This window comes from Ursus maritimus, unplaced genomic scaffold (assembly GCF_017311325.1).
Source record: "Ursus maritimus isolate PB19 unplaced genomic scaffold, ASM1731132v1 scaffold_3, whole genome shotgun sequence".
Taxonomy (NCBI): Eukaryota; Metazoa; Chordata; class Mammalia; order Carnivora; family Ursidae; genus Ursus; species Ursus maritimus.
In genome coordinates, this window is record NW_024425563.1 from 41,431,001 (window position 1) to 41,447,117 (window position 16,117).

General features: G+C 47.8%; 1 protein-coding gene across 1 annotated transcript in view; it reads left to right on the forward strand.

Annotated features, from left to right (window-relative positions):
• Positions 1-10,543: 10,543 nt before the first annotated feature.
• Positions 10,544-16,117, forward strand: part of DPY19L1 (dpy-19 like C-mannosyltransferase 1) — an 89,077-nt gene continuing 83,503 nt past the window's right edge. The window contains 2 exon segments of the mRNA XM_040644111.1: positions 10,544-10,667; positions 10,670-10,831. Of these exon segments, the coding sequence (XP_040500045.1) occupies positions 10,544-10,667; positions 10,670-10,831 (286 nt within the window).

A 16,117-nucleotide genomic window follows, 5' to 3' on the forward strand; every position in this document is an offset into this window, starting at 1 on the left:
GGATGTATGAGGAAAACTGTTACCATCACATTTAGTAAATAACAAAACCACCTAGAGCTCGGGTCATGGGTACAACCTTCGAGAACCTTGTGATGATTAGCATATGAAATGGGACTGTCTCTTTTATGTCCAAATGGATCATTTGAAATGTAACAGAAAGGTACGTGCTAGTGTGTGAAAACAGACTTCTCCCGTATAGCTTCTTCTCTTTAATTAAATGTCACAAAATGCATTTAGGTGGGATTCTTTCTGTTTGTAATTAATGGCGTAAAGAAAAAGTGCATAGTAATCAAGGGAAGTCTGAGGATGTAGCATTTGGATATATAGATAGTTTTTAGGCTTATCATCTGAATAATGCTGATACGGATAGAATACAAGCCATGCATGCTTTAGAGTCTCTGGGTCAGAGACACACTAGGGCTTTACAAAATCTATTCATTGGCAATGAAAAAGAACATGATAAGGAGGTGGATTACGGGGAGAAGACTGAAGGCGGGAGGAAAACGCCGTGAAAATGCAGCGTCCAAGCCAGCCCTCCTCAAGGGGATTGTGCACCAGTCTCGCTTCAATCAAAGCAGCACAGGGCTTTGAGCAAGAAGGGACTTAAGGGAAGTATGTACTTTACCCTTTCATCGTAATATTAAGTGACTTGACCAAAGTCACCTCGCTGACCTGAAGCGTCGAGGGACCCAGATCTCCGCGCATGCGATGTCCCGGGAGAAGTAGCTCATTCTTCCGCTAGCGTCTGCCTTTGCCGTTTCAAAGGGCAAAACTCTCAGCCAGCAGCGATTTAATCTTATGCAATAAGTGCTGTGGCTGCTGGGACTTCTGTCCTGTAGTCTTGGCAGGCAGCAGGATGCCCCGAAGCGTATCTCTGCAGCTCGACTGCAACACCGTGATGTTTGCTCTTCTGCCAGCTACTTTCCTTGCCCATTTTTCCAGAAAGGCACGAAGATGGGAGGTCTGACACACACTGCTGATGTCTAGTTTTACACATCTTCAGCTACCTTTTCCAACTCGATCACATAAATATCTTTCCATTTAGGTCTATTCGCCAGCCTGGTACTTCCCAAACTGGTGGTGTTGCAATCCCGCCGGGGGCTTGTAGTGCGCTGGCAGCAATAGGGCAAGTCGTGTCTTACTAAAAATAGAGTCCCAAAGTCTGCAAACAACTTAGTTTTCAATACATAAATTAAAGAGAACTCAAGTTGATCCCTGTGGTGTGTCACACTCAGTCGCCCTGAACATACTCTCTTGTGAAAGCCCATAATTGTTGGAGGGGCGTGAATAGCCTTTATTTTCAAGGAAGCAGTTTTTAGCTCTTAAAGGAAACCACAACTCATGGTGCCTGTCTTTCCTGAATGTTCCTCCTCATAAGAGAGTACAGAGTTCAGGATTGGGCGGAGTGGCCTCATCTGGGTTCATACCCCAGTTCCACCCCTAACTAGCTGTTTCACCTCAGGCAAGTTAGTCAGCCTCTCTCTGTTTCCCCCCTAGTAAGTTGGAGAGAATAAAAGTGTGCGCCTTATAAGCTGTTGTGAGGATTAAATAATGTGTATGAATGACCCAGAACAGTGCTCAGGACCCGGTAAAGGCGAGTTTTAGAGTAGCTGTTGCTATTTATTATTGGGAGGCTTTTACTTCTCTGAGGATTTTCCTTGATGTTTTACCAGTAGTTTGGTCTCTGGGCATAAAGAACAAATACACCATTACTGCATGGAGTGATGCCCCCACGTAACTGCATAGGGTGCCTCCATCCGGATTTCGTTTGTTTTCAAGATACTTCAAATCCCACGGGCCTCTTCCTCGGCTAACTCCAGAAATATGTCTTGGGCTTGGGTAGCTCCAGGAAAACCGAGATCTGGCACAAGGAGCCGTTCTCCAAAATATTTCGTGACTCTCTTCACTGGCTTCTCACATTCACACCTTGACTCCTTTCCCCTTCCCTACATCCATCACTTGCCAGCTCTTTCTGTTTCTGGCTGGTCCAGGGAGTGGGGGAGAGAGAGGAGATTCTGTAGCAAAGTTGGGTCCGGGCCAGGGGGAGGAACAGAGTCTAGAAGGCGAATCCCTGGCATTCCAGGTCGATGTTCCAAACTGTGTTCTAACCAGAGCTGTGTCCTACTGTGCGCCGTGGGTTAAGCTGACGTCTGTGACCCGGCCTAAGTGTTGGAGAGGCTACAGAAGAGAGACTCAAACAGAGACAGTGTCCTGGACGAAAGTCTGCCTCTGACGTGTGACAGCCACTCTTGGCTTTGAAAGGAATGACATCCTGTATTTCTTGCTACCTCATTGTTCTTTCCTTTTACGACACAGACCCCACAGAAAATAAATCCATGTATGTTAAAAGTCTAGCACGTAACCGAGGAATACAAATACAGATAATTTCTCTCTTCCTGAAGGTTGTGGGGTCTCAGCCTCACCATTTGGCAGAGTCACCTGGGAAGTTTCTCAGAGGTTCAGATGCCTCCCTTTCTTATTTCATTAGTTTGGGTGAGGTCTGGGCACTGGCATTTCTTAAAGGCTCCCGGGTGGTGTTAATGTTGCCAGAGGGATGAGAGCTGGCCGAGCTGTGGTAGTCACTGAGCAGCTGTGGCTATCCCCCCGCACCTACGTCCCTCCACTTCAGGCTCCAAGAAAAAGGTCAGGTGACACCATAGACACCTCCCACAGAACTCAAAATCATACATCTGTGTAACCTTTTAACAAAGTTTTATAAATAGTATGTGGTCTATTGTTATCTACCTCTTTTTTTTTTTTTGGCAGTGTTTTCAAGAACTGTTTCCAAGATCCATCTTAAATTACTAAAGAAGAATTATTAGGGACATTCAAGAGCTATTTCTCCAAAATATGACTCCAAAAAAAAAAAAAAGAAAGAAAGAAAGAAAGAAAGAAAGGTAAACTTCGTGAAAATGTCTATCGTTTTTTCCATTTTTTTTTCCTACGAGCAAAATCTGTATGTTTCTCCTGAATGTCTTCTTTCACAAATGTACAGGTTATTAAATAATAGGAAGAATTTGAGGAAAATGTTTGTTTGTCTTCAAAAATGGAAGCAAAAGCTAGAATAGGTGCCTGTGGTGCGTCAGGCCCTGAGACACCCTTCGGTGTGGACGTGGGTGCTGTGGTGTGCCACCCAGAGCCTCCCTCCTGGTCTGCAGGGGAGGGGGGCTGGGGTGTAGGCTGCTGAGGGCTTACTGCTGAGCCCCTCCTCAGAACTGGGAAATTGCTCTTGGGTGTGCACACTCCGTGGAGTTGCCTTGCTCAGCTTTCCCCATTCCCCACCTCCACCCCCCCGCAAGCAGCCAGCATCAAGGTTGATGTGCTGTCAAACGCTTGTGTGCCCCGTGCCGCAAGCTGGGATGATCTGGAAGGGCCATCCCAGCTCCAGAGCTCCCTGATGGGCTGGCTGAGGCCTCCGCTGCAACTGTGCTGCAGCTCGGTTCCTCTTCTGCCCAATTGCACTTCCCTCGCTCCCTTACAGGTTCTATTCTTGAGAGCGCCCCCCAACAAACCACCCACATGTGCCTTTTCACCTCAGAGTCTGCTTCCTGGGCAAAGCAATCTACTACAGAGCGTTCCTTCAAGAAACGTACAGTCTAACAGAGGAGTTGGACCAATAAATAGGCAAAGAGACTGTGTGGTAAGTAATATGACAGAAGAGAGTTTAAGTTACTGGATGTATAGCCCAGGGGGTAGGGAGAGGTGGGGAAGGAAAGTTCCTGTAGGAACTCATTTCTAAGGGAGGGGTGAAGGATGAGTCAGTTGTTCTGGACAACTGCTAGGGGCTGGGTAGGCAGGAGTGGCGCAGTTCAAGAGAAGAGCGCATGTGCAGGTCCAGGGGATGGAGGGCACAGACGACTGGGACAAGGCAGGGATGAGACTGGAGAAGAAACAGCAGCGGGAGAGCACAGTATGGCACAGATCACGATGGCCTAGTCCGTCATGTTGAGGAATTTGGGAGGGCTGAATGATTTTTTTTTAAAGGAGAAACATTATCAAATTGCATCTTGCATTCTCTGGAAGACTGATGGGCAGCAAAAGAAGATGCAAAATGACCAGTTAGGAAGTGGTGCTGAAGGCCATGGGGAAAATAATGGTGGATCATTGCCATAAAAGTGGAAAGAAAGGAATTTATTTGGGAGATATTCATGAGACAAATCAGTAGGATTCTGTGACTGATGGGATGATGGAAGTGAGAGAGAAGAAATAAGAATGACTCCCTGGATAGAGGGATAGAGGGAATTGTGGTGCCAGTTACCAAGATTAGGACACTAGAAAAGAAGCAGGCTTGGATTTGGGGGTTTAAGGTGCCAAAAAGATATGCGAGAGTGATATCGAATTGCAGTTGTGGATATGGGCCTGAGATGCTGGAAGAGGATCTGGGCTGGAGACAGAAATATTCATCAAAAAGAGCAGTGAGAACGCTCGGAATGTATGTAGAGTAAAAAAGGGGGAGAAGCTCGTTTTTGAACCCTGGAGGAGATCAACATTTAGTGAACAAGAGGGGACTTTAAGGAGTTGGAAAAGAACAGCTAAAGAGACACAAAAACCAAGTGTGTGGGTCAGAGAAACCAAAGGAAGGGTGTGGTCAGATGACAAGATGGAGACTGGCTGGCCTATAAACAACAGTTTATTTCTCCCAGTTTGGAAGCTGGGAAGTCCAAGATCAAGGCACTGACAGATTCGGTGTCTGGTGAGAGTCTCTTTCCTGGTTCATAGACACCCTTCTTTCTGCTGTGTCCTTACATGGAGGAAGAGGGTGGAGGAGCTTGCTAAGTCTCTTTAGTAAGGGCACTAATCCCATCCCCGAGGGCTCCGCCCTCATGACCTAATCACCTCCTGAAGATCCCACCTCCAAACACCACCACCCTAGGGACTAGGTTCCAACACGCGAATTCTGTAGGGACACTCCATAGCACTAGAGAACATGTGCTGCACCTGCTCTGAGAGTGGGACCAGGGGAATAGGGAAGGATTTCTGGCAGCACTTACGGTCCAGCTACAGATGGAAACTAAGAGTTCCTGGGGATTACTGCCTTCCATGTTGTGGGATTTCTCCAGTGTTCCTCAGCAGCACTGGGTGCAGGTCTGAAGTCGGACAGTAACATTTTGCCAGGTTGGTGAGAGAGGAGGACCATGCAGTGGGGGAGGTGGAGATCTTGGCAAAGGTTTGCAGGTTCTTCCCTTGATATGAGCTACTGCAGGCTGCAGTGAAAGGCCTTGGCACTCGAAATGGAATAATCAAGAACTTAGAGGCATTGGAGGTTGGGTTGTTTGAATTATAAAATGTAGAGGCAAAGCCAGTTGCGGTGATGACAAGGATCAGGATGAGCCCGTAAGAGTGGGTGATGACACGGAGTAGGAGTGCAGGTCACCAGAGAGGGGGACGTGGGGGAGCTGAGAGGCTGGGTGTTAGGTGTGGAAGTCCCTCAGAGCATTGGAAGGAACTGAGAAGATGGGGGCCAGGGCTAGAGTAAGTGCCCATGGAGGACAGCAATGATGAAGGGTAGAGATGCCTTGGAGTTCAGAGGTGCTCCCCAGGAGGCAGAAAGGAGCTCCGGGGAGAGAAGGAGTGGCCTCGTCAGGGAATGGACCTGTCGCAGGAGAAGGGGCCTATGGAAAGAGCCGAGAGGTGGAGACTACCGAGAAGAACAGAGTGTATCAGGGACTGGTGGCCTCAGGGAATACAGGGTAAGGTTTGTAGAGGCAACAGTTTAGGAGTGAGCGGCAAAATTGTGCGATCATCCGGGTGCTTCCCGGAGCATGGAGACAGGAGACCATACAATGTCTAGGTCAGTCAGTCCCCCACCTGATCTGTGGCTGGGGGCAGGGGGAGAGGCTCAGTCTTCTGGCCAGGAGTCAGCAGAAGCCTGCCAGACGCAAGCAAGTCCTGGCCCAGATCAAAGCCTGGGGGGATACTCATTGGCTCTCAGTATTTCTAAGGCCCCCTGGGTGTGAGGGTCGCTCAGCATCCTTCTGGGAGGAGTCTGCTCAGGTCTAGATAGATCTGTGGGACTTTAAGAGCCAGGAGCCATGTTGGGGCGCTCTGGGCATGTCATGCTCCAATCATGACTTCATTTATTCACTCTTTGATCTGTTTATTTATTCCTGAAACTTACATTGCGGTTTCTTCCCTTCCTCATTGTGAAAAGGATTTAAGATGTTCCTATTAGCACCTACTCTATAGCAGACCAGTCACACAGGGTTTTAGAACTGTGCTATTCCCCGTCTGTAATGCCTTCTCCATGTTTCCTTCTGTTCAAACAAAACCTAGTGCTCCAACAAGGCCTAGCCCCAGTTTCACCTCCTCCCTGCAAACGCCTCAGTCACGCCAGCCATGGTCTCTTCTCTTTGGAGCTCTTTCAGTACTTACACTCTGGATCGTGTGTTTTCCTACACGAGATTTCGTTCTAGCTTACCCTGCCTCTCTGACTAAACCGTAAGCCCTTTGGGGTTGGAGACTTAGTGTATGAATTTTTAATGTCTCTAATGTCTACTAAGGCACTGAGGACATAGCAAGCCCTCAGTAACAGGAACTACAGTTTCGAGAAACATGCACCTCTACACTGGAGTGGTTCTGGAGGATGCACTGTAACTAGGACTAATAATGCTCTCCCTGAGTTTCTCAGGAACACTCCATTTGAGCATGAACGGTTTAAATTACAAGGTCAGCTACCCGAAAGAGGGAAGATAAAATTTGAAAAGCAATAAAGTAGCAATTTACATTTGTTCTCGCCAGAGACTAAAGGAATACATTATAACACAGTGACAAGTTAATGCTGGAGCTTTGCTGAAAGTTGAATGTTACACAGATAGACTTTGTTGCACCCACCCATTTTAGGCTTCTGGGAAGTGTGCTGGGATTTTGCAGGTTCTTCCCTTGATATGGGCTACTGCAGAGAAATCTAGAACTTGCCCCAAGTCACTTCTCAAATCAAGTGACCTAGTCCAAGGAAATGAAAATAGAGGCCACAGTCAAGATTCTCCTTTGGCTTCACTCTGTGAGCGGGAGAGCGAGTGGGAGGAAATGGGGGAAACCTGAAAGTTTTAAAGGGCCTTTAAAATGCCAATGTAGAGAAATAAGGACACTGGTGCCCAGCACAGTCTTCCCTTGACCAAATTCTGCTTTTCGTTGCTCATTTAACAACGTTTCCCTGGTTGCTTACTTTAATATCGTTAAGCTTTATTTTGGAGCATTTACTTGTCTTCCTCTATTTTATGCTCTCCCTCTTTATTTTATGCTCATTTCCCCTTTTTAATTCCCCCTTTCCCCATCCCCAAAGTCTTTATAGATTATTTTTTATGTAAAAGTTTTTATTTCAAATGCCCAAAGTGTAGCTTTTAGTGAGAAAATGGTTGGGTTTCCATCCTGGGGACCAGACCAGGGATTCTTCCTGCGTGGCTGCTCTGTTGGGTTTCTATGTTTGCAATCTGTCAGCCTTGGCTCCGTATTTCTATAATGTCACATAAGGAAGTACCTTCCTGCTGCATCTGTAACTCTTAAAAAGAAAAGCACATTAAAGGTGGCCACTAACTATATTGCTTAATCCATATTCATTATAATCTTGAATTGATTCATAGGATCATCTGTGCACAACATAGTTTTTAAAATGCAACTTTCAGTTTGTCTTTTTTTTTTTTTTAAGCATCCACCACTATGTGGCAGGCACTGGCCTAAGGATACAGATATGAATACATTGCATTCCTGGCTCTTGCGGATCCCACAGTGATAAATGCAAAATGAAATCTGGCGTGTAACCTTCCATGACTGTTCTAGTTTCTGCTCTACCACCCACCCTGTGTGAAATATACTTTTTTTGGGGGGGAGGATGGAGGGAAGAGGGGCAAGAGCAGAGATGCCTACTGTTTTATCCGGGTTTAATTACCCAGCAACAGGGATCATTTGTACAGCATGTGTGGGAAGCAGGAACTTCAGGGGAGGTCAACTGCTCAGATAGCTAATAAGCTTGAATTACACCCAGTGTAGGACTGGTCCAAAGAGCACACAGCTGTCCTTGCTTTTCTGTGCTCTACTCCCCTGCATCCTCATACCCATCGGAGACTGTCAGCCTCTGCCTCTGGGAGGACAGAGGACTTACCATCTCCCTTACCTACCATCCATTGCTTTGAACATTTATTGAGCAATTATTCTGTTGGAAGTAATTGTTAGATACTTTACAGATATTGTCTAATTTAATTTTTACAAACCTGTAGGATAGATGTTTTTATTACCCCCATTTTAGGGATGAGGAAATTGGCCAAGGTCACAGGGTTCGCACATGTCAGAGCGAAGGCTGGAACTTCGGCCTAAAATCACCATGTCTTTTGATCAATATCCCACACTGCCCCTCTCTGGGATTCTCTATTTGGTCTCCAAGCAAAGAAGAGGTCTCATCAGCAGTGGTGGAGTTGATCAAAACCCACTGGGTGTGTCTTAAATATAAGTGTCCCTCTTTCAATTCAATTCCACAAACTTCCAAAGCCAGGCTCTGGTTTAGGTTCTGCAGGACAATATGAAATTGAATAGAAAAGACTGTCCTCTAGAAATTTGAGACTGTAAGAAGAGAGCTAGAACAAGTGACTTTCAAGTGCACTACAGAACACAGGGCTTTGAATCATCACTTGATTATGTCATTTCCTGCATTCATTTATTCATTCATTCAACACGTATTTTCTCTGGCGAAAGGGTACCGGTTGAAAGGAGGCGGTTCCTGAATCCAGCCCACCACGTATAGGAGACAGACAAGCAATCCAGTAGTTCAAATACTGAACTTCTTCTTCAGGTGTTTTTCCAATCATTAAAAAAGTCAGTCAAGAATTATTTGTATTACCTTTAACAGACACTGAATTATTTTCTTTTAATCTAATCGATAATAAATTCAAAATTAACCAAAGAGGGCAACACTGGATCCACCTGACACATTGTTTCAGAATTCATGCATTCCCTGATATCACTTGCAATCATTTTTTGAAAAATAGTATCTAAAAATAGTTGTTCCCTCTTCCAATAAAAACAACAGCTGAAAATCCTAATTCACAAAATATAGAGTATGAGGGATTACCAGTTAGCATGGCAACGGTTTTTTTTTTTTCCTTTACAAAATAATTCTCCGTCTCTTAAAAAGGCGTAACAGTGAATGAATGTCGGTATTAACTTCTCTAATAAAGACTTCGCTCAGTGGACAAACTTAAGGGTGAGGATCCATAGCCACGTGAAGCCTTTGGAATTACAATGGAAATAATCAAACGATGGGACTTGATTTACAAAATTGGGACTTAAGGACAACTTTCTGGAACAAGCCCAGTGGACATCGCAAGGTAGGGAACCTTTCAGTTAACCATGAACCTGCAGGGCTTTGTGCAAAGTATTCGGGAGTGCGGTGTAATGGAGGGAGGAGGGATAACTGGGCTTTGCCTGGTTTTCTTGATTTTGCTGGGCTTCCTTTACTCAAGCATTCCGTGCTATGTGACAGAAAATACGTTCTCAACTTAAGTTTTGTATTTTATCAGCAAATAAGTTTCTCTGCTTTAAGTCACGAGAGTAAGCACGCGAAACTTACAGAACATACTTGTTGATAATCTTTCCTTCTCGGGCAGTTCAATGTGGCCACCTTCAACCTCGGCTCCCACCCTGGTTTTCACTTTACGATTGTAACGTCAGGCACACACTTACTTGTGCCTCGACGCTTATCACTCTCCCTGAGATACTTTGCTGCCATTTTAAATCGGGCTGCACCGTCGGTCGCATCAGTGGAGGGAGCTGCACTGGGCAGCGTTCCCAGTTTCAAGGCCACACACTGTGGAGTCAGTGAGACCGCCGCTTGACTTTTATCCGCTCGTCTTCCAGCGGCGGGGCCACGGCGGCTGTAGAGCGCGCGCACAGCGCCCCCCGCGGTCGTTCCCGAGCGCCTCCTCCCCGGCCCAGCCCACCCCCGCGACGAGCCGCCTGGGCCACGCGCGCTTCGCGGGGCTCCACGCGCACCCTGAATCGGGTCCGAAACTTCGCCGAAGGCCCCCGGCCCGAAAGGGCCCTTCCTTCTTCCCAACCACTCCCAGAGGGAGGGGCGGCCGCTCCCGGAAGGTGGTCTGCACCCAAGCCCCGGCAGAGCCCCACAAGGGCCCCGAGCAGGGCGGGGGTCGCGGGGCCGCCGCCAGGTCTTCCCCCTCCCGCGCCGGAAGTCCGCGCGTGCGCGCTGGCCGGCCGGGAGCGCGCGTCCGGCGCTGAGGGGCGGCGGGGGCGGGGCCGCGGCCGCTCACGGGGTGTCCCCGCCCCCGCCCCCCAGCGTTCCGCGGTCGCCGTGACAACCGGAGCGGCGGCAACGGCGGCGGGCGCGCCAGTCCGGCGCCGCCTCCCGGCCGTACCGCCAAAGCAAGCAGCCGCCGCCCGGCCTTGCTGCTCTCCCCGCCTCCCGGCCCGCGGGGAGGGAACGGCCCGCCCTCCGCCCGCCCGCCGGAGAGTGAGCGGCGCCCGGGCCGCCCCGCCAGCCCGCCGTTCCCCGGCCGCCGTCCGGGCGCGCGCAGCGAGCGGGCGCGACTATGCCAAGATGGTCCTGCAGGCGCGGAACAAGCACCGGGAGGCGGCCCCCAAGCCGCCCCAGCCGCCCCGCGCCTCTCAGTCGCCGCTGAGGGGGGCGCCGGACGCCGGCGCCGGGGAGCCCGGGCCCGAGCGCTTTCGGTCCCGGGCGCGGGCGCCGCGCAGGAAGGCTCCCGCGCCGAGCCCGCCGCGCCGTCCGCCGGGGGCGGGCTCGGGGGGCGCCTGGTGGCCGGGCTGCGCGGGGCGCTGGGCCTGCGGCGCGCGGGGTGCGGCCGGACCTGGACCACGCTCCTGCTAGGTGAGCAGCCCCAGAGCGCGGGCGCCGCCGGGACGCGGAACTTTGAGGCGCGGGCCCCTCTCCCCCTCCCCTATGCTCCCCTCCCACTTCCCGCGCCGCCGAGCCCCGCCGCCCGGTCCCCGCCAGTTTGCAGCCCTCTCCGACTTTTCCTGGGACGTCCTCACCTCCTCCTCCCCTCCCCCTCCGCCCTGCTCAGTCTTCCTCGCTCCCTTCCCGTCCGCTCTCTGTCTCTGTTTAAAAAAAAAAAAAAAAAAAATGGCCCCGAGATCAACAGCTGCCCGGCCTGGCGGCGAACTGACAGGTCTGCGCTAATGAGACTTGGGCGCTGCTGATTGGCGCGGACCGGCCGCCTTCCCGTTATCTTGGCCCCTGCCCGGAGGATGGTTTGCTTTGGGTTGGAAGCGATTCCGTGGAGCTCAAAGCAGAAGCACGTTCCCTATCCTAGAAAGTTGCTAAACTTATAATTAAATTTTAGCGTGCTTTTTTCTTCTTGGCCGCAAACACCGCCGGTGGCACTTTGTGATTCCTCTCGGCACGTCACTTTCCAGGTTGTGTTATGTTTTGGTCACTGGAGCTCTAATCCTCTCTGTTGACCTGGGAACGTTTGGTGTGGAGGGTCCCCTCCTTTTCCGCTGCCATGCACCAAATGGATGATGTGCAGCGATGTGCTGAAAAAAATAAAGTTAAACAGTCACAGGTTGTGGACCGACTTCAGGTTTCCTTTGTTTCCTGATTGACATTCCGATAAGGCGAGTTATAGCAGTTTGGATAATGGGCCTAATTTTTCTAAGCCAGTAAAATACTGTAACACCGCCTTTCCTATATAATACCATTAATGGGCTTTGGCTACTGCATTATTTAACTATTGGTGATTTATGCCTAATTATTCTTTCAAATTCCCTTAGTGACCCAAAAGAATTTGGATTCCAGTATAGGCGAAGGAATAGCACACAGCAGTTTAGCTTCCCCTGACATAACATCCACCACTAGAAGCCACTCAATCATAAAAAGCCAGAGTCATCTCCGTGTGTGTGTGTGTGTGTGTGTGTGTGTGTGTGTATGTGTGTTTTAACGGGGTCAGAAAGGTTGATATTGTTATTTGGGTACTTTTATGTATTGTAGATTCAAGGCAAGAAAAATTCAGTATTTTCAGTATATTCTTCTTCTTTTCAGTAGCGAGCTTGAAAAACCTTGCCAGTGTGCAGGTTAGATAAGTTCACCTTGGGGAGGCAGCATGGTACAATGGATGAGACAGGCTCCGAATTCTGTTCAGAGTGGTGGTTTGGTTTAAGTTTCAAATTATTTCCTCTGTGAGTCCGTCTTCTCTATGACCTGAGATTATCGCCTCCTCTACTTGCCTCATGGGCATGTTCTGAGGAGTAGAACTAAAAGGCGTGGCTAATACATGGGAAGGCACTTTGTGTCTAAAGCCTTTAACAAGTTTTAGTTGCTATTATAAAAGCATGTGCATGATACTGATTTGCGATCTGGTGACGATGAAGTTGGCATTTTTGTTGAATGGCTAGTATAAATGTTAACCATGTCATAGTGAAATATGGAAGGGCACCACTTCTTTTTCAGGGAAGTTACAGTAACGCCCACAGGATAATCATCTTGCCATTTTCTTGTAATTGCATTTACTTTTCTTTTATTGGATGGCTAAGCTTTGGATTTGGTGAGCATTATATTTAATGCTTATACCTAAATACAGGTTTGTATTAATAGAACAGTGTGGCACTTTCCTTACCCCTCTGGACATTGGCAGGAGGTACAGTAAAGGGGCTGTCTCACATTTTTGGGTGTACTCTGGACACTGGTCATTGGATGGAGGTTGGATGATTTTCTATGAGAGGCCATCTACGGGATTCGGAGAATGATCAGACATAGGATGTTTGGTTCTTCCTCTGGCTCTGTACCCTTGGGTCCTGCAAAAAGGAGCAGAGTTTAGACGTTTTTGAAAGCCTCCTCATTTCCTCTCTTCTTGTCCTTCGCAGAATGAGTGTGAGTTGAGCTGACACCGTGTAGGTCTTTGGTGTGGGATTTTGCTCTCACAAAAATGGCTTCATTCTGTTTGGAAAGAAATTTTACAACTTGAATCTCCCTGATGGAAGCACACATTGTTAAGAGTTAGAAACTGATTAGAGGTTCTCGGTTCTGTTTCTTTCATCTCCTCCATATGTGCTAAGCGCTGATGAACTCACTACCTACCACGGTGGCCCCTTCCGCTGCTGGACAGTGTTAAGCACTGTTTAAAAACATCTACTTAACAAACACACATGTTTTTCTTATTTTTGGACATTATTTGCTGCTTATTTAGTGGTAACAGTCATACAGTTTTTCAAATGTTTGTTTTTTGAAGTGTCAATCCAAGAGCGCCCTACGTCAGTCAGGGTGAGTAGCAGTATAGTAAAGAAAAACCATGATGTTGTTTTTCTCCAGCTTTATTGACCATAACTCACAGTAAGCAATACAATTGACATTAAACCTGCTCACACTTCTGAAAGTGTAACCCAGTACATTTATGCACGTGTCTGTTATTCCATTTAGGTATGTCAGTGTCCTGGCAGGAAACAGATTTAATAAATGGACTGTTTTCAGAAGTGAACAGTTTTAAGGAACCCATAAAAGACATTGAAACATCCGTGACTGTCAGCAGTCAGAAGGTGCTACCACCTCTGGGCCTTCAGGGGAAGGGGAACTTCATCAGGAGCTGAACCCAGGGAGAGCTGTGCTACGGGAGTAGGATCTCCCAGGAAGAGGGACCCCAGACACTCTCCTCCCACCCTCTGCTCTCCCGTCATGCCTCTCACTGGCTGACCAACTGGAACCCCTCTGGCAAGGGACCCAGCTGAATCATTCTGTAGGGCTGGGAATAGGCAGAGAAGGGAGGAGGAGAATGGATTTAGAGATGCAGTGGAGACCAGCAAATATGTGCATATACTTGAAACAAGTGTCATGTAACAATACTTAACTCCTGTAATGTACAGTATACTCTGATTTCCCATTCTGTCTTTTTAAAAATAAATGCCATTTATTGGGGCGCCTGGGTGGCTCAGCCATTAAGCGTCTGCCTTCAGCTCAGGTCAAGTTCCCAGGGCCCTATGATCGAGCCCCTCATCAGGCTCCCTGCTCAGCGCGAAGCCTGCTTCTCCCTCTCCCACTCCCCTTGCTTGTGTTCCCTCTCTCACTGTCTCTGTCTGTCAAATAAATAAAATCTTTAAATAAAATAAAATAAAATAAAATAAAATAAAATAAAAGCCGTTTATTAACTCTTGAGTTTTATGACCTAATATTATACCCTACAGTTTGAAAACACTGCCTTAGAAGAACTGTTTTCTGATTCTATACCTGTTTTAAACTAGTTGGGGGCCTGAACAAAAGCATTTAGCTTCTCTGAGCCTCAATTTGTGTATATGTAAAAATGGGAGGCCAGCATTAGACTTGTGGCTCTCAATCTTCGCAAAACTGGACTAGAGTCATCTGGAAGCTTTAAAAAATCCTGATAGGCCACACATCAGACCAATTAAATCAGAATCTGGGGTGGGGTGAGGTGGAGGGAAGCGTCAGTAATTTTAAAGTCCTATGTCCTGCCTCTACTTAGAAGCAGACTGTCTAATAACATCACGGAACTGACGTTCCTACATGGCAGTGACCCCCTAGTACTAAGTGCTTCTTGCCCCCCCTCTTTTTTTTAATTGATCTGTTTATTTATTTATTTTTAAAAGTTTTAAAAAGGATTTTATTTATTTGACAGAGAGAGCACAAGCAAGAGGAGCAGCAGGCAGGGGGAGAAGCAGGCTCCCTGCTGAACAAGGACCCCAGTGCAGGACTCGATCTCAAAACCCTGGGATCATGACCTGAGCCAAAGGCAGATGCTTAACTGACTGAGCCACCCAGGCGCCCCTCCCCTCTTTTAAGGCAGGGGTACAGACAGTCCAGTTTGCCCAAGGTTCTCCTAGTCTCTATTGTTTTCCCAAGACTGGGGCTGTGAGTTGCCATTCATCATCTGATATGGCTGTTATTTTAATGAGAGTTTCTTATACCCATGTCAGTTGTCAAAAGAAGGAAGTAAAAAGGGTAGCTGGAGAGGGCTCTGTGTTTAAGGAGAAATGGAAGGAGTCCTTTCCTTTGTGGAAGTGAAGAATATACGTGTTAAACATGCAAATAAAGCATGCCTGTGGTGAAAGACTGCAAGGTAAGACGTCATTTACAAAACATAATAAAATTGTAACCTGAATATGGAAGAGAGAGATAATGAAAACTATTGTTTTTTTCCCTTGCATCTGTCCTACTTGACTTGTTTATGTTACGTGTCTGGTTGCTAAGGTCAATGGCAAATTCACCCTACTGTAAGCGGGTTCTTTATTGGCAAGGCTTCTCAAATGCAGCATGATGACATTTTGGGTTGAATGATTCTTTGGTGGGGGGGGCTGTCCTGTGCATTATGAGATGGTTAGCGGCATCACTGGCCTCTGCCTATTAGATGCCAGTAGCACCTCCCCAGTTGTGACAACCAAAGTGTCTCCATGTATTGGTAAATATCCTTTGGGAAGCAAAAATGCCACATTTAGGACCACTGCTTTTGTTAGCCACAACTTATGGGAGTGTGAAAGCCCATATAATGGGAAACATATATGACTTCTTAGGGGCAGAAGGGGTAGGAAAGTGGGTGGAGGCAGAGGGCTGAGGCTAGGTGTCGGCAATAGGGCTGGGGAGGAGGCAGTGTGGTGTGTTTGAAGCAGCACAGCCATCTCAGTACTGACCTGCATTTGAATCTTGTTTCTACACTCAAGAGCTATAGATCCCTTAATATTTCTGACTCTTGACTGCCTCATCTTTAAAATGGGGAGATAAATGCCCCACATGGTTATGGTAAAGAATAAGCAATGTATGTAACAGCAGCTTTATTCATGTTCACCAATTACTGAATGCCTACTATGCCTGATGCCAGTTTTGGGGGGTTAAGATGGAGGAAAAGACAGCTGGAGCCTCTGTGTCCATGGAACTCCATTCTAAAAGGGTCAGGGACAAATAAAAATAATAGTACATTACAGTAAGTCCGGTGGGGGAAACAAAAACGTGGCCGAGATAGAAAAAACTGGAGATACCCGCTTTAGAACCGGAAAAGTCTTTGGGGAGGTAGCCTTAGAAGTGAGCCCTAAAGGCAGAGAAGGTGCACACTGTCCAGAGGAAGAGAAGGGGCGGTGTGGACATGGCACACAGCGGATGCTGACGTAGGCCATAGCTTAGTGTGTCCAGCATGACAGGGGCACAACCCAGATCTCC